At 43.1% G+C, this 25823-nt stretch overlaps 1 protein-coding gene across 3 annotated transcripts in view; it reads left to right on the top strand.

Annotated features, from left to right (window-relative positions):
* LOC137432560 (CD109 antigen) overlaps window positions 1–25823 on the top strand; it is a 171720-nt gene that overhangs the window by 119146 nt on the left and 26751 nt on the right. For all 3 annotated transcript variants that reach the window (XM_068124597.2, XM_068124598.2, XM_078783358.1), the window contains 7 exons: window positions 2602–2817; window positions 18107–18233; window positions 18673–18849; window positions 20261–20342; window positions 22174–22396; window positions 23404–23590; window positions 25272–25462. In XM_068124597.2, coding sequence (XP_067980698.2) covers window positions 2602–2817; window positions 18107–18233; window positions 18673–18849; window positions 20261–20342; window positions 22174–22396; window positions 23404–23590; window positions 25272–25462 — 1203 coding nt within the window. The remainder of the gene's footprint in view (window positions 1–2601; window positions 2818–18106; window positions 18234–18672; window positions 18850–20260; window positions 20343–22173; window positions 22397–23403; window positions 23591–25271; window positions 25463–25823) is intronic.

The raw sequence follows: 25823 nt of genomic DNA, 5'->3' as shown, positions 1-25823 counted from the left end.
GCAGATAGCGAAAGAGAGGTATGATGTGATGGGGGTGAGTTGCTTGAAGGATGAAGTGGGACAAATTGTTGTGGACCCAGATGGAATTAAAGGAAGATGGAAAAGATATATGGAAATGCTGTTGAATACAGAGAATGAATGGGATGGCAACATAGAGAGTAACCCCGTTTTAGGACCGGCAGAGAAGATAACTGAGAAGGAAGTTGAGGAAGCGATAAAAGCAATGAAGAGTAGAAAAGCGGCAGGGCCGACGAGAGTTGTGGGAGATATGTTGAAGGCAGCAGGAAGTTGGGTGTGTGAAGAGAATGACAGAGATCTGTAATCTGGTGGTGAAAGAAGGTCGCATTACAGTGGATTGGGAACTGAGTACCCTCGTCCCTCTATACAAGGGGAAAGGTGACCCTCTGGAGTGTGGCTCGCACCGAGCGATAAATTTATTGGAACATGGAATGAAGGTATTGGAAAGGGTGTTGGAGAGGAGGATAAGGAAGAAGGTGAAGATCGACGAAATGCAGTTTGGATTTATGCCAGGAAGAGGAACGACAGACGTGCTCTTTATTGTGAGGCAGTTGCAGGAGAAGTACATGGAGAAGAGGAAGAAGTTGTTTCTTGGGTTTGTTGATCTGGAGAAAGCATTCGATAGGGTTCCACGCAAAGTATTGACATGGGCATTGAGGAAGTTAGAAGTGGAGGAATGGTTGATCAGAGTTGTGATGGCAATGTACAAAAGAGCGCGCACAGCTGTAAGGACGAAGAACGGGAACAGTGGTGAGTTTGAGGTGAAGGTGGGAGTGCATCAGGGGTCGGTACTAAGTCCACTACTATTTGTAGCTGTGATGGAGGTGCTGGCTCAGAACGTAAAGGAGGGTTTACCGTGGGAGTTGTATGCAGATGATCTGGTGTTGATTGTGGAAAGTATGGATGGACTGAAGGAAAAGATGAACCAGTGGAAGGAATGTATGGAGACAAAAGGTCTGAAGGTGAATATCGGAAAGACGAAGGTGATGGCAAGTGGTAAGGCATGTGGTGAGGTGGAAAGAACCGGGAAGTGGCCATGTGCTGTGTGCAGGAAGGGTGTCGGAGTGAACTCCATTCAATGTACAATGTGCGCTGAGTGGGTTCATCAAAAATGTAGTGGTCTGAGAGGGTCATTAACCAGTGTGGCAGCTACATTCAAATGTAAGGTGTGCACAGAGGGAGCTGCAGATGGAGGAAATGTTGAGTTGGATCTTGGAGACGGCGTGAAGCTGGAAGGTGTGAAAACATTTTGCTACCTCGGAGACATGCTGAATGGAGAAGGTGGATCAGACTCGGCAACGGTTGCTAGAGTGAGATGTGCATGGAAGAAGTTTCGGGAACTGAGTGGCGTGCTGATGAGGAGGGGAGTGTCGCTGAAGCTGAAGGGAAAGGTGTATGCTGCATGTGTGAGAAGTGTTATGATTTATGGGAGCGAGACATGGGTCATGAATGTAGAGCAGCAACGAAGGCTGGAAAGGGTGGAAATGCGAATGGTTCGGTGGATGTGCGGAGTATCGTTGAGAGAGAGGAAGACAAATGATGAATTGCGAAAGATGATGGGAATAGAGCCTGTGATTGATGCTGTGAAGAGGAACAGGTTGAGATGGTTTGGTCATGTGTTGAGGAAGGATGAAAGTGACTGGTTGAAAAGAGTGATGGAAATGAATGTAGAAGGACGTAGAGGACGGGGAAGACCGAAAAAGACTTGGCTAAAGATGGTGGAAGAAGAAATGCGAGCAAGGGGGTTAACAAGGAGAGTTGCAGAAAATAGGGCAAAATGGAGAACATTGTCATGGGGACCGCAAGGCTAACCCCCGCTCTCGCAGGGAAAATGGCCTTAAAATGCATGTTGTTGTTGTTGTGTATTGTCTAATGACCACAAGTGCCAGGTGTTGGCTTAATGGGTAAGGTGTCTGGCTTAAGATCTCAGGGCCTTTCGTTTGAGCCCCTGTCATGCCGTTGAATTAACACCAGGTGGGTTGACTCAGCCTGTCATCCTTCTGAGGTTGGCAGAATGAGTACCAGCTTCCTCCTGCATCAGAGTGGCGACACATCCTGGATTGTACTCCTTATAGCCAATTAAACTTCATTGGCAGCTCCTCTGCTCACCCTTCGTGAACGGAATAATTAATCATCAACCCGAGAGTTAATTTCATTAATTGTTTCATTCATTTTAAGTTAAGTCGTTACTTTTTTTTACCTGTATTGAACCACTTACAGAAAAAGTAAATAAATAAAAACTTTAAGAATTTTAAAAGAAATTCCAGAAATTCTGCATGGTTCCATAGGAATAATTCATTTTGGCAATTCTTCTTAGCCCCTGTCTGTCATTCACAACATGTTACCAAATTCCCATATCCTCTCCAGGCTAATAGTTTTTGGTTTAGTGTTGTGCTGATGGGAGCTGGTTCCATGATGTATTGATGAGATGACAAGTGGTTGGTGGTTGAAAAATGTAACTGCCAGTGTTTTGTTTTTTTAGTCGAATGAAAGACGGCCTATCTTATGCCAGGAACTGTATTCAGTGCCTTAAGCAGGAGATTCTTTCATGACCCATGTTGTGTGTATTTTGGTGCCCTCTAGGCTGTGATCACCCTTGAAGATGAGGCCAAAGCACTTGACATGCCGTTCTCTTTACCTGGCATGGCTGACAATAAGAAACGGGTTTTGGTGTCAAGCCAGGCCACGGCTGATGTGCAATTTGCTGTTTCCCCTCGCGTGTTGGGTCGAATTTCCATTACTGTGCATGCGTCACATGACAACGATCAACACTCAGCCACCTACCATACAGTTGTACAAGTATGGAACTCATAATTACATTTGTTTGTTTGCCTTCTTATAACAGATTGGCCTGTTTGGTGCTCTTCTCTTAACACATACCTCATGATGAACGGATAATATATTCAAATCACGTACACTACATTGATGTCATTTCCTTCTAATGCATGTGAAAGTACCTTGTTGCTTCCGACAGTTCTTGTCCTGCATGGAATATGTTGGCAAGATTCTTCACTTGTATAAAACACATATAAAAACTTTGGACACATATTTTATAGAGAGAGAGACAGAGAGACAGAGAGACAGAGAGACAGAGAGACAGAGAGACCGACAGAGAGAGACCAGGACTTTTGCAGCAAGTTCTGGTGTGGCACATGGGTTCATGGCCACTATTCCACTGAAAAGGTACTATTGGATGTAATGCTTTAAAGTACAGCTTGCCAATTTCGTGGAAATCCACTCTGTGCTGCTTGCGGCCAGAGGTCCCCAAACTGAAAAGGTTGACAGTATGACCATGCGTTCTGGCCCTGTTAGCTATGATGAATGGGATTTTTAATGAACATGAGCTTTGTCCTGTTGATAGTGATCAAACATGCATTCTTTCCATGTGGGTTGAGATGTATGGGTTTACCCATATGTATGATCTTGTGCTTTGGCCTTTGGTCAAGGTGTATGTATATTCGTTTTACAAGCTTAGTTTGAACGTGTACTTTGGTATTAGGGCTGAAGTTCATCTTTTGTTATATACATGGTATACTTTTGGTATAGGCTCGTGGAAGAGCTCAGACACATAACAGATCAGATCAGAACACAACGTAACAAAGGGAACAGCAGGAGAATGAGGAAAAGTCAATAGTAGAGCGGAGGGACAAGGTAGACGGAGACGGACAAACAAGGGATGCAGGTACTGATGAGGGTTAGGTGAGAACACAAGGGATGGACAAGATGGATACATCAGCAAAATTTTGGGAGGGGTAGTTGTGATTTAATGGGTGTCGAAAAAAATCATGGCTTTGGATGGGGGATGACCTGAGATGGTGGTGAGCAGCTGTCCTGAAGACTGATGGTGGGGATCATCTTCTTAGCTTTGGTAGGTTTGGTTTTTAAAACATATTTTTCAAAAAACAAGCCCCTCTCAAAATGATGGGTCTTAGGACATACATAGATGGTCGTCCCAGTATAAGCCTTGCCAAGAAACTGTGAGAAATATGTCCGTGCCAGAGATTGAGATTGTGCTGGGATTGACAAGAAAAGGCTTATAAAATGTGTGTAAGCTGACTGATGCTGCATTTATCAGTACAGCAGCTTATGGGCAGCTCTCTGTTATTTCCCAATGGCGCTTCAAGCATTGTGTGTGTGTGTGTGTGTGTGTGTGTGTGTGTGTGTGTGTGTGTGTGTGTGTGTGTGTGTGTGTGTGTGTGTGTGTGTGTGTGTGTGTGTGTGTGTGTGTTACCAGACTTCGTGGCACAATGCTTAGAGCATCTCCTCTAGAGTCTGGGCTGGGAGGTCGATGGTTCAAACCCCATCCGAGTCATACCAATGATGTAAAAATGGTACATGGTGCCTCTTTGCTCAGCATTTAAAGGATAGAGGACAGACAAAAATGTTTGGAAGGCAATGGCAAACCACCCAATGTAACTCCAGTCAAGAAACTGCTTTGACAGCACCAATGCCCTGCAAATAGTATGGCAAATCATATACATATTGGAATTAAAAATTTGGAATATTGGAATCATATTGCAAATCATATTTCCAAATTTCCAAATTGCAAATCATATTGGAATTAAAGGGTTTAAATGGCGTAAACCCTATGGACACTTGAATAACTTTTGGACACTTTCGACCACATTTGCTCTTTAACTCTTACACCTCTCTAGATCTAGACCCTTGAACACCCCATAGACACTTTAGACTTATTTAGGGTAACACCCTTTATATCCGTGAGAGCTTTAATCCTGTAGACGCTTTAAATACATATATATATATATATACACTGCATTCAGAAAGTATTCAGACCCCTTCACTTTTTTCACATTTTGTTATGTTGCAGCCTTATGCTGAAATCGTTTAAATTCATTTTTCCCCTCATCAAACTACAATCAATACCCCATAATGACAAAGAGAAAACAGGATTTTAGAAAGTTTTGCAAATTTATTAAAAAGAAAAAACGGAAATATCACATCGACATAAGTATTCAGACCCTTTGCTATGACACTTGAAATTTAGCTCCGGTGCCTCCCATTTCTCTTGATCATCTTTGAGATGTTTCTACACCTTGATTGGAGTTCACCTGTGGTAAATTGAATTGATTGGACATGATTTGGAAAGGCACACACCTGTCTATATAAGGTCTCACAGCTGACAATGCATATCAGAGCAAAAACCAAGCCATGAGGTCCAAGGAACTGCCTGCAGAGCTCAGACACAGGATTGTGTCGAGGCACAGATCTGGGGAAGCCTACAAAAAATTTCTGCTGCATTGAAGGTTCCCAAGAGCACAGTGGCCTCCAGAATTCTTAAATGGAAGAAATTTGGAACAACCAGGACTCTTCCTAGAGCTGGGCGCCCGGCCAAACTGGGCAATCGGGGGAGAAGGGCCTTGGGAAGAGAGGTGACCAAGAACCCGATGGTCACTCTGGCTGAGCTCCAGAGATCCTGTGTGGAGATGGGAGAAACTTCCAGAAGGACAACCATCACTGCAACACTCCACCGATCTGGGCTTTATGGCAGAGTGGCCAGACGGAAGCCTCTCCTCATTGAAAGACACATGAAAGCCTGCTTGGAGTTTGCAAAAAAGAACCCAAAGGACTCTCAGACTGTGAGAAACAAGATTTTGTGGTCTGATGAAACCAAGATTGGACTGTTTGGCCTCAATTCTAAGCGTCATGTCTGGAGGAAACCAGGCACCGCTCATCACCTGCCCAATACCATCCCAACGGTGAAGCATGGTGGTGGCAGCATCATGCTGTGGGGGTGTTTTTCAGCAGCATGGACTGGGGGACTGGTCAGGGTTGAGGGAACAATGAACGGAGCAAAGTACAGAGATATCCTTTATGAAAACCTGAAACAGGCGCTCAGGACCCCAGACTGAATAGCACACCCCATAGCAAAGGGTCTGAATACTGATGTCAATGTGATATTTCCGTTTTTTCTTTTTAATAACTTTGCAAAACTTTCTAAAATCCTGTTTTCTCTTTGTCATTATGGGGTATTGAGTGTAGTTTGATGAGGGAAAAAATGAATTTAAACGATTTCAGCATAAGGCTGCAACATAACAAAATGTGAAAAAAGTGAAGGGGTCTGAATACTTTCTGAATGCACTGTATATATATGGGCAATTCCACGGTTAGTTTCGTTACACTTTTAGCTATGCTGCACTCTCATTTTGGCCCCTGGAAGAAAATGTTTATGACTGACTTGTTCATTTTGGTATTGTTTGTACATTGTACCTCGACCTATTACACCATAATAATCAAAACATTTTGACACATCATTTGGGTGTTGAAATTGAAGCTTTAATTTCGGTTAGTTACGCTACACGAAAAGGACATGGCGAAAAAACGTAAGTTTTTGGCAAAAGAGATTGCTCAAATGGAATAAGCCTCAGACAAAATTTAATATTTATGGTATTTCTGGCATCCTGGCACATGTTTTGACATATGATTTATTACATTTATTCCGTTTAGTTTTAAGTATGGCCCAAAAAACATGGTTAGTTACGTTACGGTTAGTTACGTTACAGTTTGGGAACCGTGGGATTAGTTGTGAAAAATCCCACTTTATTCACATTTTGAAGTAAATGTAGAAGTAATATGTTTTCTGAATAATGAAAGAGTAATTACAGTATCCAATATATGAAATCTGCACTAAAACATTGCTAAAGAGGTTCTATAAGTACTACCTACAACACCAACACTATTTTAAACAGCTTACTTTAATGAACATTAACTAAAACACTAATGTTACCTGTCAAGGAGATGAACTGTATACATGTACTGTAAATGCTGTTGTTTGTATTCAAGTTAACAATCATCTGAAAAACATGACCTACATGTAGGCAAAATTGTAGGTTTCTTGAAAAGGTGAACAGCAGGAAATGTACCATATTTTTATAACATAATTAAAATCTTTATTTCACAGTCACGTTTCATGAGAATAGCTGCAAAAAATACGAAGCTAAATGTATGTAATCAGTTTCATTCACTGCTGACGTAATGTTATATCCTTCAAGCAACAGTGGAAAAATACATGTACCTGTTTGTGTTGGCATCTACTGGTTTTGAATAAAAATGAATGATAGTACAAATATTGTAATAATGATGAACACACAATGATTGAAAAAGAAATAATACACAATTACTTTTTCTACAAACATCATCTCGATCTTGATATAATCTACTACACCATCTTGGTCCAATTTGAATACATGTGTAAGTATAATGGTTCTTCTGCACAAACACTTTACACTTTAAAACTTGTTGAACATAATCACACAAGTATGTAACTATGATTAAAGCTCTACAGAAAAACAAAGAGAAAATTATGGTGAATAGCTTTTTCCTATAAATTTAAGAGAATCGCAATGCACACAAAGTAGCCTTCATGAATGCATGTATGCCCTGAACACAAACATGATTATGCTTGTTTCTTAGTGTTACGTGGTCCTCCCGGTGACTACCTGGTCTCGGTGACCCCCGGACCGTGAGAGGAACTTCGCCAGAAAGATTTATTATGTATGCGCTTTCGTAACGCAATCCATATGAATTCCAACCAAGAAAAAATGATTTTCAATGATATATTTTCAATGGTAATGATACAATACAATACAATACATTTTCAATGATACAATCAACGATATATTTCCCGAGCAATCAACCATCCACAATTCACAATCAACAATCAATCCCCTAGATGATTAAGATGGCCATCTTACATACGTGTGTCCCCTTTCCCCGCTCCCGACCCCTTGGGTACTCACGACCCCTTTGGTACTCACGACCCCTTTGGTCTCTGTCCCTCACAATGTCTCTGGGCCCCTCCTGACCAAGATGATGGTCGGCTTCGCCGCACACGGGCGGTTGAACGAACCCCGGACGGACGTGCTTCCACCGGGCACGTACCGTACCGGGAACTACGGCTGCAGCACACCCCTCCTGGCCAAGCGAGACGGGTAATGTAAAGCAGGCAAAGCAACACGCCGTTTGCAACGCGTGTTAGGCCCCAACGTGCGACCCGTACGCGTCCTTGTAGACGGTGCGGCGAACGGTGCCAGACGCTGAGTCTGTGCACGGCCCCACGGCAGTTTGACGTCTCCAAAGGGTAGTTACACGTCCCGGTAACTCCTCTCGCCAGACGGGCTTGGGAACGCAGCTTTTTCACGCGGCTCAATATCGATCCCCACTCTCGTCGGAGCTGGGTGAGGAAGAAGAAGAATCGTCGCTTCTTTTCGACCTCGTGTCTTTTCTCTTCCGTTTCCGGTCTCCTTTTTTCCAGAAGGGCTCCTGACCCTTTAATCACAACAACCCTTAATCGACTACACATTGATAAGCAAAGACCTGAATAGTAATTCACATACATTCACATAAATATGTAACACTCCCCCCCTTCAAGAAAGAAAGTTTGAACCCAGCGAAAACTTTCTTTGCCGGCCAACTTGGATAAACAAACCAGATAACTCACCCCCCCCCCCCCCCCCCCACATTATCAGTTCCCCCCGGGCACAGTTATCACTTAAAAATAAAGCGACAAAATTTCACAAAAACCCCTAGAGTAATTCCCTCTGGACCAAGCGTCAACCACTTCTAGTTTCTCTTGACTGACGGTTAAGAGGTGGTGACCAAAGCCCCCAAATTTAAACCTCTCTATAGCACTTTTTCAGGAGGCCCAGCGGAGTATTCCCTACATGGACGCCTTAAGGAATGTGGAGTTCACGGTTAGTCCGGGGAGGAAAGTTCATTACATGGACGCCTTTAAGAACGGGGAGTTCACGGTTAGTCCGTGCAGGAAAGTTCACTACCTGGACGCCTTTAAGAACGTGGCGTTCACGGTTAGTCCGTGTAGGAGCCCCGGCTCGGCGGCTCCCCCGTATATATAGTGCTTCAAATTCTCCAGACTCCTAACAGTTACGGTGGGACCACTTGTCCCAGCCGTTACCTGACTGGCGGTCTCCTTCTCGGCCAGTACTCTGACATTCATTTTTTTTGGGAGGTGCCGTTACTCTGGGAGCCTCCATAGTAATATCGGCTGCTGCCAACCCCAAAACTACTGCCAAGGTGTCCTCTTCTGTAGACCTCTCGACGCCTACGAAATGCCTTCCCTACTGTTATGGTCCGACCCTCCAAATCCCTACCATTCCAATTCTTCTCTGCCTCCCTGGCGTCTCTTGTGCTTGCAAATGTGACAAAGCCGAACCCTCTTGACCGTTGCGTTTCCCTGTCTTTTACCACCCGCACTTCCACCAGCGGCCCATATCTGTTGAAGACAGAGGTCAGAACTTCTTCCTCTGTGTTGAAGTTCAGTCCCCCTACAAATAACTTGGAACTTTTGTCGCCATCCCGAGCTGGTGGGGTGTTATTTTCCCTGCTGTGCTCTTTACCAACCCTCGGGTTACCATAAATTTGCCCCCCGGCCAAATCATTCCCAATAATCACAGATACTCCCTCTACAGGAAGCGTGGCTTGTAAACCGATGGTGACCGGTCCTGACACCAAATCGGATTCCAAATGGATGACATAAAGTGGGGCACTAACACAGCCACCGATCCCTTGTAACCGAACACTATCACCCGTTGCGGTACTCTTTGACAATGGCAAAATGCCTTCAAGCATTAAGGATTGATGGGCTCCTGTGTCCCTCAAAACCCTAACCGGTCTTGGATTAGTCAAGTCTCCCTTGAGTGAGACCAACCCCTCATAAATAGATGGTCGGTAACTCTTCTGTGGGCGATTTCTTACGCTTGCCATCGCATTCGGAGTGGTAATAGTCAGACTCTGCTCTGGGTCTTCCCTTTTCATGCGGTAACAACTGGACATCAAGTGTCCAGGTTTCTTGCAAAAAGCGCAAGTAGGCCCGGAGGAAAAACTCGTGGTCTGCCTCGGGCCCCCCGAAATATAAGTTTGTCTTGGGCCCGCAGCCCTCTGATTTCGAACAGGTGGGGTATCCGCGTTGTCCCCATAATCCTCTCGAGGCCGCCACCATGTATTGTCGTTCTCCGCACCTGCTGTTCCCCACCTCCCCTGCGGAGATCTAGGCGAGGAGTTAGGTTCGTGGACCCCTATCCGGTGTGTTAAGGCATAATCATCTGCCATGGTGGCTGCGTCCCACAACTTCGGTACTTTATTTTCCTGCAGGTACACTTTGATGTCCTCGTGGACACACTGTTGAAATTCCTCCACCAGGATCAAGTCACGCAATGTTTCGAAGTCTTTCCCGACTCCTTTTGACTCACACCACCGATCAAACATGTTTTCTTTCACTCTGGCAAACTCCACATGGGTCTCACTCTCCCTCTTCCTGGCATTCCTGAATTTTTGCCAGTAAGCTTCCGGAACCAACTCATAGGCTTTGAGGATGTGCTTCTTCAATACCTCATAATCTGCACATTGGTCCATTGGTAGCGCCGAATAAATCTCTTGAGCTTTTCCCACCAGCACACTTTGCACTAGTATGGTCCAGGCCTCCTCCGGCCAGTTTAACTGTCGAGCCACTTTCTCAAAGTGTGGAAAAAATTTCGCGACTTCCTTTTCACTGAAGGGTGGAACCAGCCTCACATGTCTGCCCACATCCCAGGTTTTCTGGCTAGGTGTCGACCCCGTCAGCAAGGGTGGTACCTCTCCCCGTTCTCTCATTAACTCCAGCTCCTTGAATTTAATTTCCTGCTGAAGCTCCATGTCACGTTCCTTTAATTCCCTTTCCGCTTTTCTCTCCTCTGCTTCGAGGTCCCTTGCAGCTCTCCTCTCCTCTGCTTTTCTTCCTTCTAACCTTTTCCTGGAGTTCTCGTTCCACTCTCCTTTCCTCTGCTTGTTTCTCTTCTCTCCTCTCTTCTGCTTTCCTTTCTTCTTCTGCTCTTTCCTTTTCTGCTTTCCTTTCTTCTTCTGCTCTTTCCTTTTCTGCTTTCCTTTCTTCTTCTGCTCTTTCCTTTTCTGCTTTCCTTTCTTCTTCTGCTCTTTCCTTTTCTGCTTTCCTTTCCTCTTCTTTGATCCTTTCCTGGCTCCGTAATTGCAACTCCAGTTTCCGGAGCTCAACGTCTTCTGGTTCTTCGGGTAGCCACTCCCAGGCTAACTCGTCCCATGTTCCTAATCCCACCATAGATTGTATCACCGTGGTCTGCAACTCTGCCTTCCTCAAATTAGTTCGGACCTCCAAGTTAAAATGTTTGGCCAATTTCAAGAGGTCCGACTTTAGTAACGCTCGGAACTGTGCCTCACTCGGGGTTACCGCAAAGTTCTGTGCCACAAACGCCATGGTGCCTATCGTTAACACCTGTTAACCTTCACCCAAGACTTTACCCCAATTTCCCCAAAAATTTACCAATTAATACTTAATTAATAAATTTTAATTAATAAAAATATTATTTTATTATTTTATCCAATTTTAGATCCCGGACGTAGACCCAATTGCGAATCCGCAAATCGTAATTTGGACGAGCCCCCAATTCTGTTACGTGGTCCTCCCGGTGACTACCTGGTCTCGGTGACCCCCGGACCGTGAGAGGAACTTCGCCAGAAAGATTTATTATGTATGCGCTTTCGTAACGCAATCCATATGAATTCCAACCAAGAAAAAATGATTTTCAATGATATATTTTCAATGGTAATGATACAATACAATACAATACATTTTCAATGATACAATCAAGGATATATTCCCCGAGCAATCAACCATCCACAATTCACAATCAACAATCAATCCCCTAGATGATTAAGATGGCCATCTTACATACGTGTGTCCCCTTTCCCCGCTCCCGACCCCTTGGGTACTCACGACCCCTTTGGTACTCACGACCCCTTTGGTCTCTGTCCCTCACAATGTCTGTGGGCCCCTCCTGACCAAGATGATGGTCGGCTTCGCCGCACACGGGCGGTTGAACGAACCCCGGGCGGACGTGCTTCCACCGGGCATGTACCGTACCGGGAACCACGGCTGCAGCACACCCCTCCTGGCCAAGCGAGACGGGTAATGTAAAGCAGGCAAAGCAACACGCCGTTTGCAACGCGTGTTAGGCCCCAACGTGCGACCCGTACGCGTCCTTGTAGACGGTGCGGCGAACGGTGCCAGACGCTGAGTCTGTGCACGGCCCCACGGCAGTTTGACGTCTCCAAAGGGTAGTTACACGTCCCGGTAACTCCTCTCGCCAGACGGGCTTGGGAACGCAGCTTTTTCACGCGGCTCAATATCGATCCCCACTCTCGTCGGAGCTGGGCGAGGAAGAAGAAGAATCGTCGCTTCTTTTCGACCTCGTGTCTTTTCTCTTCCGTTTCCGGTCTCCTTTTTTCCAGAAGGGCTCCTGACCCTTTAATCACAACAACCCTTAATCGACTACACATTGATAAGCAAAGACCTGAATAGTAATTCACATACATTCACATAAATATGTAACACTTAGATTTGGATTGAGAATTTGAAGTGTCCCCGATTGTTGGCGACTTCAGGCACATCCAACTTGGTAATCATTTTGTCCTTCATGTAGAAGATGACATCATTTTGGGTTGGCCATTTCCAAAAGTTTCCAGCATGCTCCATCACAGAAACCTGGTATTCTCCTCCTCCAACAGCAACCACTTCCCCGGGAAATCTTTGCCCGTCATATTCTACAATGTACCAGTCTCCTGCACCAATGGATTCATCATTGTGAGGATCATGTGGGTAGCTGGTAGATGGTGCATCATCATCCACAATGCAGTTGCTGTTATCCTTTGTCAGGATGTGTGCCACAATGTTGTTGTCAACAACCTTCAAGAAATGCATCTTCGCAATTCCACTGATAACTCTTGCCTGGGTGAATGTGTCACTTATTTTCAGAGCTGCATTCCTCTCTGCAATCTCACTTGACTTCATTTCATTGACAACCACACTGCTCATCCCACTCCCAGCAGCTACAAAGCTCTCTGCATTTTTGACAAGGCATTGCCTGGAAAGTACTTTGTTAAAAACGTGTCGCTTGACAGAAGCACCAACGCCATCCACTGGACCCTTTCCATGGGAAGTGCAGAAGAAATTCCAGTGAATTTTGATCTTGTGTTTCTCTTCAAGAACTGCAATGCTAGATGCAATGAATCGATTCTTAAACTGAGAAGCTGGTCCATCAGACCATACAGAAAGGGACATCACACTCTTTGGTAGTTCTTCTAGCAGCATGTCCATGTAGGCAACGATGGTGTCCTTACAGTGTGTCAGGTCATCGGAAGCAATGACACGAGAGTGCAGAGATCCTGAGTGCCACATTGTTGCTGTAAAGAGGCTGACTTGTCGCTGGTTCCAGTGGGCACTCTGGATCTCCTCCTGCGATACGCAAGTGTAATTTTCAGAAAAATCCACTTGCAGCAATGCTGTCTTGCCATCATTGGATTCTGAACCAGCTCTCTCACGCTCGGCACTGTGAGCTGCTGCCTGCTCTCGCTTCACCAGACAGTGTACGAGGAATTGAGGAAGGATTTTGCATATGTGCTGCACCAGATCTCCCACTGTTCCATCTTCCTCTACCTTCATCATCCTCCCATCCGCATCTGTTTTCCAGATAAGCCAGGTACATGGATCATGCAAGGAGTCTTCAAAGCTGTAGGCCTTCTTGAATCCAGCAGCATCCTTACAATCTGGGCACTCATTCATCCAACATCTCCTTGACGGCTGCTGACAAAGAAAGGTAGCTGGGAGACTGTGTGAATATGATGGAAATTCTGCATCAACCTTGTGGAGTGCATTGATGGCATAGATTGCGTTTTCATGGTGCTTACACAGGCACATATTGTGTGGAAGTTTGGAGCTGAGGAGAACGTGACTTGGACGGAGTTCAGCAAACTTTGACTTGCCCACTTGTACATTGGGATATTCCTCACGAAAGAGAGCATATGTCTCCTTTATAGACGAAGTTAGGTGCCGAGCTTGCATTTTTCTTTTACCTTCTTTTTCCCGAATGGTGACTACGTCTTTTCGCCCCGGGGCCTGGCGACTTATGTCATCCCTCTCATAGAAATCTTGGACAATTCTTGCAGTGTCTATACAGAGGGCTCGAGGATTGACACTGGCAGTCTCTGCAGGCTTAGGTGGTGTTGAAGGTGTTCCTCTTATTTCATTGTCATACAACTTGCGACAAATGACTTTCCGGCGTCTTGGTGTATCAGGAAGTGCTGATCTCATCACACGACAGGCCCTTGCTGTTGCTTTTGCAAATGCCTGAGCACTACGGAAAGGCAGATCTTCCTTCGAAGAAGCAGCTTTTTTCTCTCTCTTTAGCTGACGGTGCTTAGACACTCGCTTTCGAGTAGCTTCTCTCCGCTGTTTATCTAGTTTATTCTTCTCCTGTTTTGGCATCAAGCTCTCTTGATGCTTTTTCTTATCACGACATTTCATGACAGCAGATGCATTTTTCTTCTTGTAATCTTCATACCTCCCCATTGCCTTCTGCCTCTCTACAAACCGTTTCTGTTTTTCTTTGTTTGTCAAAGACATTGTCTGTGGAGAGAACAAGGAATAAGATTGGAAATATGAGTTTGAACAAATTCAAATGTAGGTACAAGTGAAAAAAATAAAACACTCATACACTCAATGTTTTCAACTAATTATTTCTCAACATAGCATGTGCCCCTCACCCCATATATGGGTGGTTTTAATCATTGACTATTTACAGTGCAGTTAATGCTAGTAATATATCTAGGTCACTTTTCATTTAATATCATATTTCATTTTGTGAAAAACTCAATTATCAGGAAGATAAAACATGTAAGTACTTACCGGTACTCAACTTTGGTTGCCGGCTGAAAATTGGATGAAACATTTGTTGATGCTGATGGATTTAACACACCTCATGGATGTTGCACATGTGCAGCCATGCAAGAGGTGAAGATTGTGCTTTCAGATGCATTATGGGTAATTAGGTGTGCCACACTGCCCTCTTGTGTTTCAACATCACTCCATTCACCCAATATTTGTCATATATCAACTCAAGAGCATTTGCAATCACTTAATGTTGGTTAGTTACGTTACAGTGTGGTTAGTTACGTTACGTGGTTAGTTACGTTACAGATTTTGACTGGTTGTGGATTCAATATGTTACAATGTTCAGGAATCTTACCTCCTTTTTAAAATTAGTAATTGTGCATAGGAGGAAATTTGAAGATATCAACATTTGAGGACTTTGGTTTTTCTTCACAGAAAAACAATTAGATGTTTTGGTTAGTTACGTTACATTGAGTTGATAGGAGTCAGAGCCTTTAAAATCTGTGGACTAAGTCCATAATTATTTTTTGTTTTACTATTGCAGCTTGTAAATAACCCACAACTGTAAATAATTATGTTCAGGTTTACTTGAAATACTAATTTCTTCATCACTAAAGGAAGATTTAAATTTGTTTAATTTTTTAGTACACAATTTCATGTTAACACATCAACAGCACAAAATTGATAAAAAAAACATATTTCATCATTTGAGAGGACATCCTAAACACCTTTTCCATGAACTTTGGTGTATATGCTATCATATAAATCCAGTTTCTACCCCAAAATTACAATTCTAAATTTTTATGCCTGTCCCCTTCTTCATGGAATTGTCCATATATATATATGTATTTAAAGCGTCTACAGGATTAAAGCTCTCACGGATATAAAGGGTGTTAAGGGTTTTACCCTAAATAAGTCTAAAGTGTCTATGGGGTCTTCAAGGGTCTAGATCTAGAGAGGTGTAAGGGTTAAAGAGCAAATGTGGTCGAAAGTGTCCAAAAGTTATTCAAGTGTCCATAGGGTCTTAAATTGTCTGAGGGGTCTTAAAAGCTCTATAGGTCTGAAGAGTGTCTGAAGGATCAAACAAGGCCGACAGGTCTCTAAAATGTCTAAATTGGAATTAAAGGGTTTAAATGGTGTCAAGGTATAAGGAGTCTAAATGGGTATGAAGGTGTCTCAATGGTGTAAAGGAGCCGGAGTGTTGTCAAGGTCGAAAGGGTATTTAAAGGGTCAAAGGGGGTCTAAAGGGTCCATCTGGAGATATCTCATGCTTTTGATGCAGTTTGGCATCCCGCCTTACTCTCCGAACTCTCTAACTATGGTAACCAAGGCCAACTCCACACATGGCTTACTGACTTCCTCTACTCTCATAACCAACGTGAGGCTCTCAACAGAATCTTTTCATCTCCTCTCCCTGTCAAGGCTGGAATGCTCCCAGGCCATGTTCTTGGCCCAGTCCTATTCCTGATCTTCATCGACGATCTCTCTGACTCTCTGGAAAATTATCTTTATCTATTTGCTAATGACTGCATCCTCTGCCATGACATCCCTCTTACTTCAGACAGGTAGGCTGCAGCCACTTCCAACTCTCTTCAGACCTTGATATAATCCCAAACTGGTCAAAAACTTGGAATATGTCTTTCAATCCTGACAAATCTCACTCACACTATCTCTCTTCGAAAGGGCCATCTTGCAAAACCTCCTGTCTACTTTCTTAACAATCCATTTGAGGAAGTTCAGTCATTCAAACTCCTGGGTCTCACTATCACCCATTATCGTTCTTGGCCAAAGTCCTTCCTTGGCACACGTTATACAAAGTCCTTCCTTGGCACAGGTGAACTCCTATCCACCTACAACGCTTTCATCCGCAGCTTGATGGAGTACTGCTCTCCCCTCTGGGCTTGCTTCCCTGCCTCACATCTTGCTCAGCTTGATGCAGTGGGGACACCAACGCATTTAATATTATTGGAATCTTCCACGATTAAGCTCAGTCTATGGGCCTATCACTTCACCATCACAGACAGGCCGGTGGTTTATGTGTCTTCTACCACCTCCTTTCTGGTCTTGCATCCTCTGGTCTTTCCATGCTTTGTCCCCCCATGTTTCTGCAGTGGTCACATCATCTACCATCAACTCCCCTTCTGGTAAAACTACCTAAATCCAGGATCACTGCTCACCTCCACTCATTTGTTCTTTTTCCCACCTGTGGAATGAACTTCAACATCCTCCTTCAGTCTCATTCTTCCATTCAGGTCTTCAAGACAGCTGTTCACCACAATCTCAGATCGTCCACATTTCAAAACCATGATATTTTCTACCCTCGTTAACCCCACCCAAATCTCTCCCCCAATCTTCCAGTTTTCCCTCCTTTAAGTTTCCTTCTGTAGCCATATTGTCCACCCCATGCATGCACTGCTGCCCCCTATATCTCCCCCCATCCCCCACACAGATTGTTTGTCCAAGTATCCCTCTATCTTGGCCTTCGACTCTGCTGTTGGTGGTTCCCCCCTCTCTCGACTGCTCATTTGGTGTGCATCTCTACTGTTCCATTTGTGTATTTTGCATCCTGTTTTTGTCTGTTACATCCTGATCCATTCAGTGTACTAGCTCTTTCATGAGCCTCGACTATGTATCCACAAAAGGGTGGTTAAAGGGTCTAATTGGTGTAAAGGGTCTTTAAATGGTCTAAGAGTCTATAGGCAAGGGTTCCCCAACCCAGGGTCGCAACCCGAACTTGAAAACACCACCACAATAACATTGCAGTCACAACAGAAGGATTGTAGTGTTATAATTATTGTTACTATAGTTTTAATATTAACACGACGCTATTATATTATTACTGTATTCAGAAATGTCGGCTAATTTGGCTGAAGCAGCTTGAAGGTGAGGCCTAAGTCATGAAGCCTTAGGCCTATACGTATTGTGTTGTTGGAAGGCCCGTGATGCCTATCCTTTCGATATTTGATCAATATTTTAACAATCGCTTTGTTTGTGTTTCACACCAAACGAAAAACGTGAAGGTAGGGCATGGCGATTGTGAATATGACAGGTTCGATGATGTGGTCGGCCTGAGCTGCATGAAAATCAAAATGGCGGTCGGTGGAGTCAGCCGTCCTACGCCGTAATGACGTCACAGACATAATGACATAGTTGTGACAGACAGACAGATAGAAAACTGCCGCTACTTTAATATACCTGTATATGTAGTTTGATGGAGGTTCTTCAATGTAGGGCCAGCAAAATAAATGGCATTGTGGTTAAAAATTAAATATTAGGGCAGTCGTAAAGTTATTATTGCTTTGTGCTTCTCCGTGCCATTGTTTTCCAGAAGTCAGTATTGCACATTTAGAATGATTGTTCTGTCTTTGTCAACAGCCTGAAGGTATTCCTCGTGAGTACAGCCAATCCATACTACTCGATCCTGATGATGTACACACCATGCATTTCAATCTCCCGGCTAATATGGTTCCTGACAGCAACAGCTCCTTCATTGTCGTGTCTGGTAAATCTTACAAGACTGTCCTGGCATTTTGTTTTTCTTGGACGCTATAATATCACATTTGTCACTGATTTGGCGTGACTCTACTCAAGTTGTCATTCATGTGAATCTGGACATATGTACATGTTCATCCATAATTGTTTCAATTTTTCTGAAAGGCCATTAATTGCTATTTTAATTTTTGAACATCAAATTTCAATATAAGCTCCGGTGTTTTCAGCACATTTTTTTGGAGCATTGGAGCACCCCAATTCTCTCTAGGTAATGTGTATTGTATAGCTCTACCTGGTGGAAGCAGGTATTACAAGTCCCTATCCGTAAGGACGGGCTCTTTGCTTGTAATAAATGACATAGCAATGTTGTGTCCAACTTGTAATTATTTTTGACAAATGAAAGACAGGAAGTGTCAATCTAACATTGACAATGCTCTTTTTACAACCAGGAAATTATATGGCTCCCTCAATTAATGGCCTAGACAACCTTCTCCAGATGTCCTATGGATGTGGAGAGCAGAACATGATCAGATTTGCACCAAATGTTTACATCACCATCTACCTGAAATCAATTGCTCAACTCACTCCTGAATTGGAAAAGAAGACTGAGAAGTTAATATTTGAAGGTATAATATCACACCTTGTTCACTAGTTTGTACTACTGGTTTCTGGTAAAGTTTTTATAATTCGGTGAGAAGAAATTCATTTTATCGTAAGTTCAGGTTTTATCGAACACATGGACTTCAGTTATTTTGTTAATTGTTCGTTACAATGTACAATTAATTCGTTTTCGTTGTACAAACACACAAGAATCCCAATGCTACGCACCCCTTCAGCTGCCGGACAGGTTTCATCGCGTATTGGCGAATCATCAGCGACAGCACAGACAGTTCATCTTGTGTATACTATGTGTAAATGTCATTACAGCTGTGGAGGGATTCTGGGAAGAGTTGGAAACAGCAAAAAGGCTTACCTTGTGTAGCCTTTCCTGGTTGCATTTATTCAGCTTTCTTCAGCAAGAAGAGCATGGGAGGAGTCGATTAATTTAATTAATCCGAGCCACCTGGGGAAATTGATTCGGTACGAGCTGATTGGTTTTCCCCTCTATTCACATGTGAGAGATGTGGGTGGGTCTTTGTTTAGTCCTTTTTTCCACGTCAGCCAGAGAATGCAGTGGTGCTGACATTCATGATACTGTACATAAAACCAAGACAGTGGAGGTTTTTCCAGGGATGCAGGTGGTGTGGGATTAGTGGGCCATCCTTGCCGAACAAGGGTGTCTTACCCACCCAACACTACACCTTTAAGGATGGTAGAAGTGGGGACAGGAATTATGATACATTGGTGAAATTTCTGAATTTAGTGACTGAGAGGCCTTAACCGGAGTTATCTTTTGGGAAGTTTTTATTTGCTTTCTTTTACACAAGATTGTAATGAAAGTGTTATTGTTTCACCCAAAAGTACAAGTCGTCACTTCGTAGGTCAATGTGCCATCATGATAAGGTAGAAATTTTTAAAAGGTTAGCTTCAGGAGAATAACAAACTTTATCTACAAAACTTGTGCTACTTTTGATGCTTTTTAATATTTGATGAATGCAAGGAAACAGGAATAGAAGGATGCCAGTGCCATAGTCGTGGCTGTCACACTCCGCTCAGCCCTCTCATTGCTACAGGTTGTGCTAATAAATGCTGCCAACTCCAAGCATGTAAATTAGCCAGTGCTCTGACACACAATGGCTTACTATTTCTAAAATACCCACAAGCTAACTGCTGCTGGGACTGCTGGCTTTACATCCCCACCTGAAGGATTGTGTGCTCTGATGCGCAGCACCACCTTCTGGCATTTCCTCGGAATTGCAAGTTTTTTGTGGATAAATACTATCACAGAAAAATCTCAGACGAGACAGATCCTTGCATGGGGCGCATTCCCCTCCTCCCAAATGAATTATCCTGCACCCCCAAAGCTTCGCAGATTCTTTTGGATTTCTTCTGAAATATCGTCGCTTTGCTTGATACATGTACTCTTCCTTTTGACAGGTTACCAAAGAGAACTGGAATTCTTTCGTCGGGATTCCTCTTTCAGTGCCTTTGGGAATCGCGACCCACATGGAAGCACGTGGTAATGATGCACTTCATACCTTCACCAATAGGCCTTTATTTCAATGGTTCTTTGGAGTTGTACAGTTGTTTGCATGTTAGGTTATGTTTTCACCCCTGTTTGATGCTTGTGAAAATCTAAGATTTTCTAGTGTATTGGTTGGTTGGTCTTGTATGTTATTCTATCTGTCTGCCTGTCTGTCTCTTTGTCTGTTTGTATGTCAATCGCCTACAGGTCACAATTTTAAGCCAATCTTTATGAAACTTCACCAAATGGTGGAGTTGGTCATAAGGATTGATTTTGATTTGATGTAAAAAGGTTAACATAGGCCAAAGGTCATTCAAAATACCTTGTAACATTGTCAAACCTTGGTCATAAGGTCAAACCTTGTAAAATTTCTAAAATCCTCATTTTTCATCCAATAAACTTGAAATTTGAAGAGGATTTACATATCAGGTCACTGAATTCCACCTCCATTTAGGTTGAGGTGAACTTAGGCAAAAATGTCAACATAGGCCAAAGGTCAACAACTTAAGATGGGATTTCTAAAAGTCTCAATCTTCATCTGATTGACTTGAAATATGAAGAGGATTTGCATATCACATCACTGAATTCAAACACCAATTATTTTTGATGTCTAAAGATGAGAAGGTCAACATAGGCCGAATTTCTAAAATTGAAAATTTTCATCTGATTGACTTAAAAATTGAAGAGGATTTGCATACCAGGTCATTGCATTTAATCTGCCAATTATTTTTGAGGTCATCATAGGCCAAAGGGTCAACATAGGCCAAAGGTCAACAACTTATTTTAGGGACCTCAAGTATCATGCTGTGCACGACATATTTCTTGTTTGTTTGTTTTTTGTCTGTGAGCAGTATACATCAAGAATTTAAGGACAGATTTGGACAAAACCTGGTGGACATGTTGGGTGTGTGACAAGGATGGATTGGTTAGATTTTGGTGAAGGCCGGATGTATATCCCGGCCTATCAGTGGGATACAAAACATAAACTGTTCAGCGTGGCGGAGGTATGTGATCTACCACGTGCCATTCTAGACCTGATTTTGTTAATCCTGTCCACATACCCATACATATTGGTTTGTTTGATCCCATTAATCTCTTTATTCGTTCACTGTTGGTCCACACATTATTAGTCCCCTACTAGTTTCACTGGAGGGGACTTTAGGTTTGCTATAGTTTCACTGGAGGGGACTATAGGTTTCAGTAGATAGGAGATTATCTTTTTGTCCCCCGTCGCACCACAGAGCGAAAGGGGGACTATGGTTTTCCCCTCCGTCCGTGCGTGCATCCGTGCATGCGTAAGCGAAGGACCGAATTCTAATTTGGTGTGTGGGTGCAACCCACGTCAAAATCCAAGATGGCCGCCGCCATGTTTGTCTGACGCCATGTATGTCTGAACCTTGTGAGCGGAATATCTTGAAAAATAAGCGAAGTACCAACTTCTAATCTGGTGTGTCAGTGTATCTACGCATAAGGAAGAACGCTATTGAAAATTGGGGTGCCACGTCAAAATCCAAGATGTCCGCCACCATATATATGTCTGAACCTTGTGAGCGAAATATCTTGAAAAATAAACGAACTACTAACTTCTAATCTGGTGTGTGGGCGTATCTTCGCATAAGGGAGAACGCTATTGAAAATTGGGTTGCCACGTCAAAATCCAAGATGGCTGCCTTGCGTCTTCCACTTTGTCAACTCACATCACTTCAACGATGGGGGACCTAGGCGTAACGCTTGTCATGCTGATCATTCTCACAAGCAGATGCCAACTCAAAACCACGTTCTTGAGACTCACCCATATTTGTTGTTGTTGTTGTTGTTGTTACAGGCTTACCGCTTTTGTTTTGAAATGCTTTTTGAGTGCACGAGATATAATACCAATGGATCCGGAGAATTATGAAAAGATTATCTCCTATCTGCTGAAGAAACAGCTGCCTGAAGGAAACTTCGCTGAATCTGGCCGAGTCATTAACCGCAACCTCCAAGGCGGTTCTGCAGCTCCTGTGACCATCACCGCCTATGTCCTTTCTGCCTTGCTCGAGTCAAATATGGTCAGAAATACATTTTTAAAATCTCATCTGATTTGTATTCAGAAGTCCACCATTAATAACACCCATGTGATGTTGTGTCGATCGCATAAGCAAGGCATTCGAGATGCAGAAATTTGATGAGATGTAAACCCAAATATATACTTTTATGAAAGGTACTAGCAGGAGATAATTAATATAAGAATTTGGACAAACTTGTGCAACAAACAATTTGTGCAAACAGTGCAAACAAATTTGTGCAAACAAACAAAACAAAACAAACAATTTGTGCAAACAGTCCAAGTAATAGCAGGGCAATTGAAATTGGTATCTTCAATTTTTTATGAAGAGATTGTATTCTCAAACCGACTACAAGCCCTCATGTTGGTGCATCTGACGCTGGGTGTTGCCTCAGTGAGTCGGCCTTCCTTCGGAGCAGACATAATGCTAACTTACTCATTTGATATCATTCGCTCATGGAGATTAAATATCCCGTAGTACTTTTCAAAAAAAACAAGGCTGCCATGTGCAGGAACTCTGGCCAAGTTTCAAATACCTGTCCTAATGATTGAGCAAGGACACTGCATCAGAGGCAGCATCTGCACCTCATAAGAGAAGTGATGCAATCAGCAGGTCATCATGGATAGATGCATTTTGAAAAAATGGGGTCCAAAAGCACATGAAGCAATTGCTGTGAGATTTGTTGTTACATTAAACAAAAGAAAGGATCACCGTTCACAAGGAACTACAAGGAGGTTTGTGACCGAGAAGAAAAAAAGTGTACCCATTTCGTGTGCGTTCATTGCTTCCATAACCCAACAAGTCACGTGTTAGTGAAGATAAGTAACACAATTAACTACTAAGTATGAAAAGTGGTTACAGTTGCCAAGGGCCCTGAATCGATAGTTCTTAAGTTCTATACTTCTAATACATCACAATAATGACAGCTGTATACCCCCATCCATGGCCGCCCACCCAGTGTTGACGTAATAAGTCGTTTTTTTTTCCTGATGCCAAACGTTTTTTTGCAGGAAGACACCTTATTAAACATGTACTCTGCTCGAATCTTGAAGTCTGTTAAGTTCCTCGAGTCGAAGGTTATGCAGGGAAATTCAAGCAGTTACACACTTGCCATCACTACCTATGCCCTCGCACTGGCAAACAGCAATGTTGCTCCAACAGCTCTCAATAAGCTCGATGAAAAGTCCATTCATAAAGGTCAGTATTCCATTACTATTATTAAAGATATCTAACATCAAGTACTTGTACAATGGGAGGATATCTCACTGGTTACATGCTTTGTATTGTATTGTCTGCTTATTGTCCTCAATGGAATATAACAGGACTTTATAAATTTTCACCAAGACTATAAACTATTTCACCATGGTGTTGAATCATTTAAACGGCACTGTTCTTTGGATGGGAAAGTAAGCTGATTCACCTCTTTAATGTTATTAACATTAAATATTTCACGGGAATTTTTGGAAATGATAGGCCATTGTGTGCCGGTACACTGAGCAACATTTCAATTCCTACCTCACTCTGGCTAAAGTCCCCTATAGTTAATCTTGGTTGCCAGACGGAAGGAAGACTGTAAATGTCTCACTAACAACGGACACAGATGACACAAATGAAAGTGTTGATATGATTAATTACCAGATATCTACATGATCCCTTGAGAGTAAGAAGTTAATGCACACTACACACATACAAACAGTGCACACACACATAACATTCACACACACACACACACACACACACACACACACACACACACACACACACACACGACACTCACACATACAACACACACATACACAAACACTACACGCATGCACGAACACACTCCCACATACAACACACACACACACATACAACACATACACTCACACATACAACACTAACACCTATAACACACACACACACACACACACACACAACACATATACACTCACACATACAACACTAACACCTATAACACACACACACACACACACACACAACACATATACACTCACACATACAACACTAACACCTATAACACACACACACACACACACACATAGGAGACTCACACATACAACACACACATACAACACACACATACACAAACACTACACGCACTCACACATACTACACTCACACATACAGCACAAACACACACACACACACACACACATATATACAACACACATACATATACACCACACACACACACACACACACACACACACACACACACACACACACACCATACACACACACACACACACCTATATATACACACACACACACACACGCACACACACACTACATACACACACACACACACACACGTAGTCACATAGTCACACACAAATACACACCACACACATACACACACACACCATACACACACACACACACCTATATATACACACACACACACACACACACGCACACACACACACACACACACACTACATACACACACACACACACGTAGTCACATAGTCAAATACACACCACACACACACACACACACCATACACACACACACACACACACCTATATACACACACACACCTATATATACACACACACACACACGCACACACACACACACACACTACATACACACACACACACGTAGTCACATAGTCACACACAAATACACACCACACACATACACACACACACACACACACACACACACTACACATACGCACACACATGCACACCCAACGCACACCCACACAACCTACTGCACCACACACACACATACACAAAATACGGTATTTAGCTGTAATAGGTTTGACAATTTTTATATTTCAGTTGTAGATCTTCCCATAGTTGTTGTCAGATCCACCCTGAGATTATTAGATTGGCTTACTTTGAGGTTCATGGTTGTTCTTGGCAGGAGGGCTCCGTTATTGGGAGACACATGTGCCATCTTTGAGTCATTCATTCAAACCAACCTCATTGGACATTGAGACAACAGCTTATGCCCTGCTGGCACACATCAAACTTGGACATATTGAAAAGAGTATTCCAATCATTAAATGGTTGGCACAGCAACGAAACCACCTCGGGGGATTTTCTTCCACACAGGTTAGAACTCTGATGCCACACTTGTTTCAATAAAGTAGGTCTTCATTGTCATTCAAAAGGTCCATCATAAACCTGTGGGTCTAATTTTATTGCCTACATTATGTCATACAACTTCCTTTTTTGTTACCATACTATTTAGGATATTGGGTATTCCACCCTTTCTTCATCATCCAAACCTATCCTAAATGCCTGATGAACCCTTCCCTAAGCCATCATTTCTCTTCCCTTATTAAAATTACACCAATCTGCAAAATGCTCCAAACAACAAATTATCGAATATCGATTGGTCTCCAAACTACATTATGGTCTCCAGAAGAGAGGCTGAGTATGGTAGAGGATGGTGTGGTTGAGCTTGAAAGTG

The sequence above is a fragment of the Myxine glutinosa genome, chromosome 8 (genome assembly GCF_964187855.1).
Source record: "Myxine glutinosa chromosome 8, kmMyxGlut1.1, whole genome shotgun sequence".
NCBI classification, from domain to species: Eukaryota; Metazoa; Chordata; class Myxini; order Myxiniformes; family Myxinidae; genus Myxine; species Myxine glutinosa.
The sequence above is the reverse complement of the archived record's forward strand: the minus strand, read 5'-3'. Positions and strand labels throughout refer to the sequence as shown.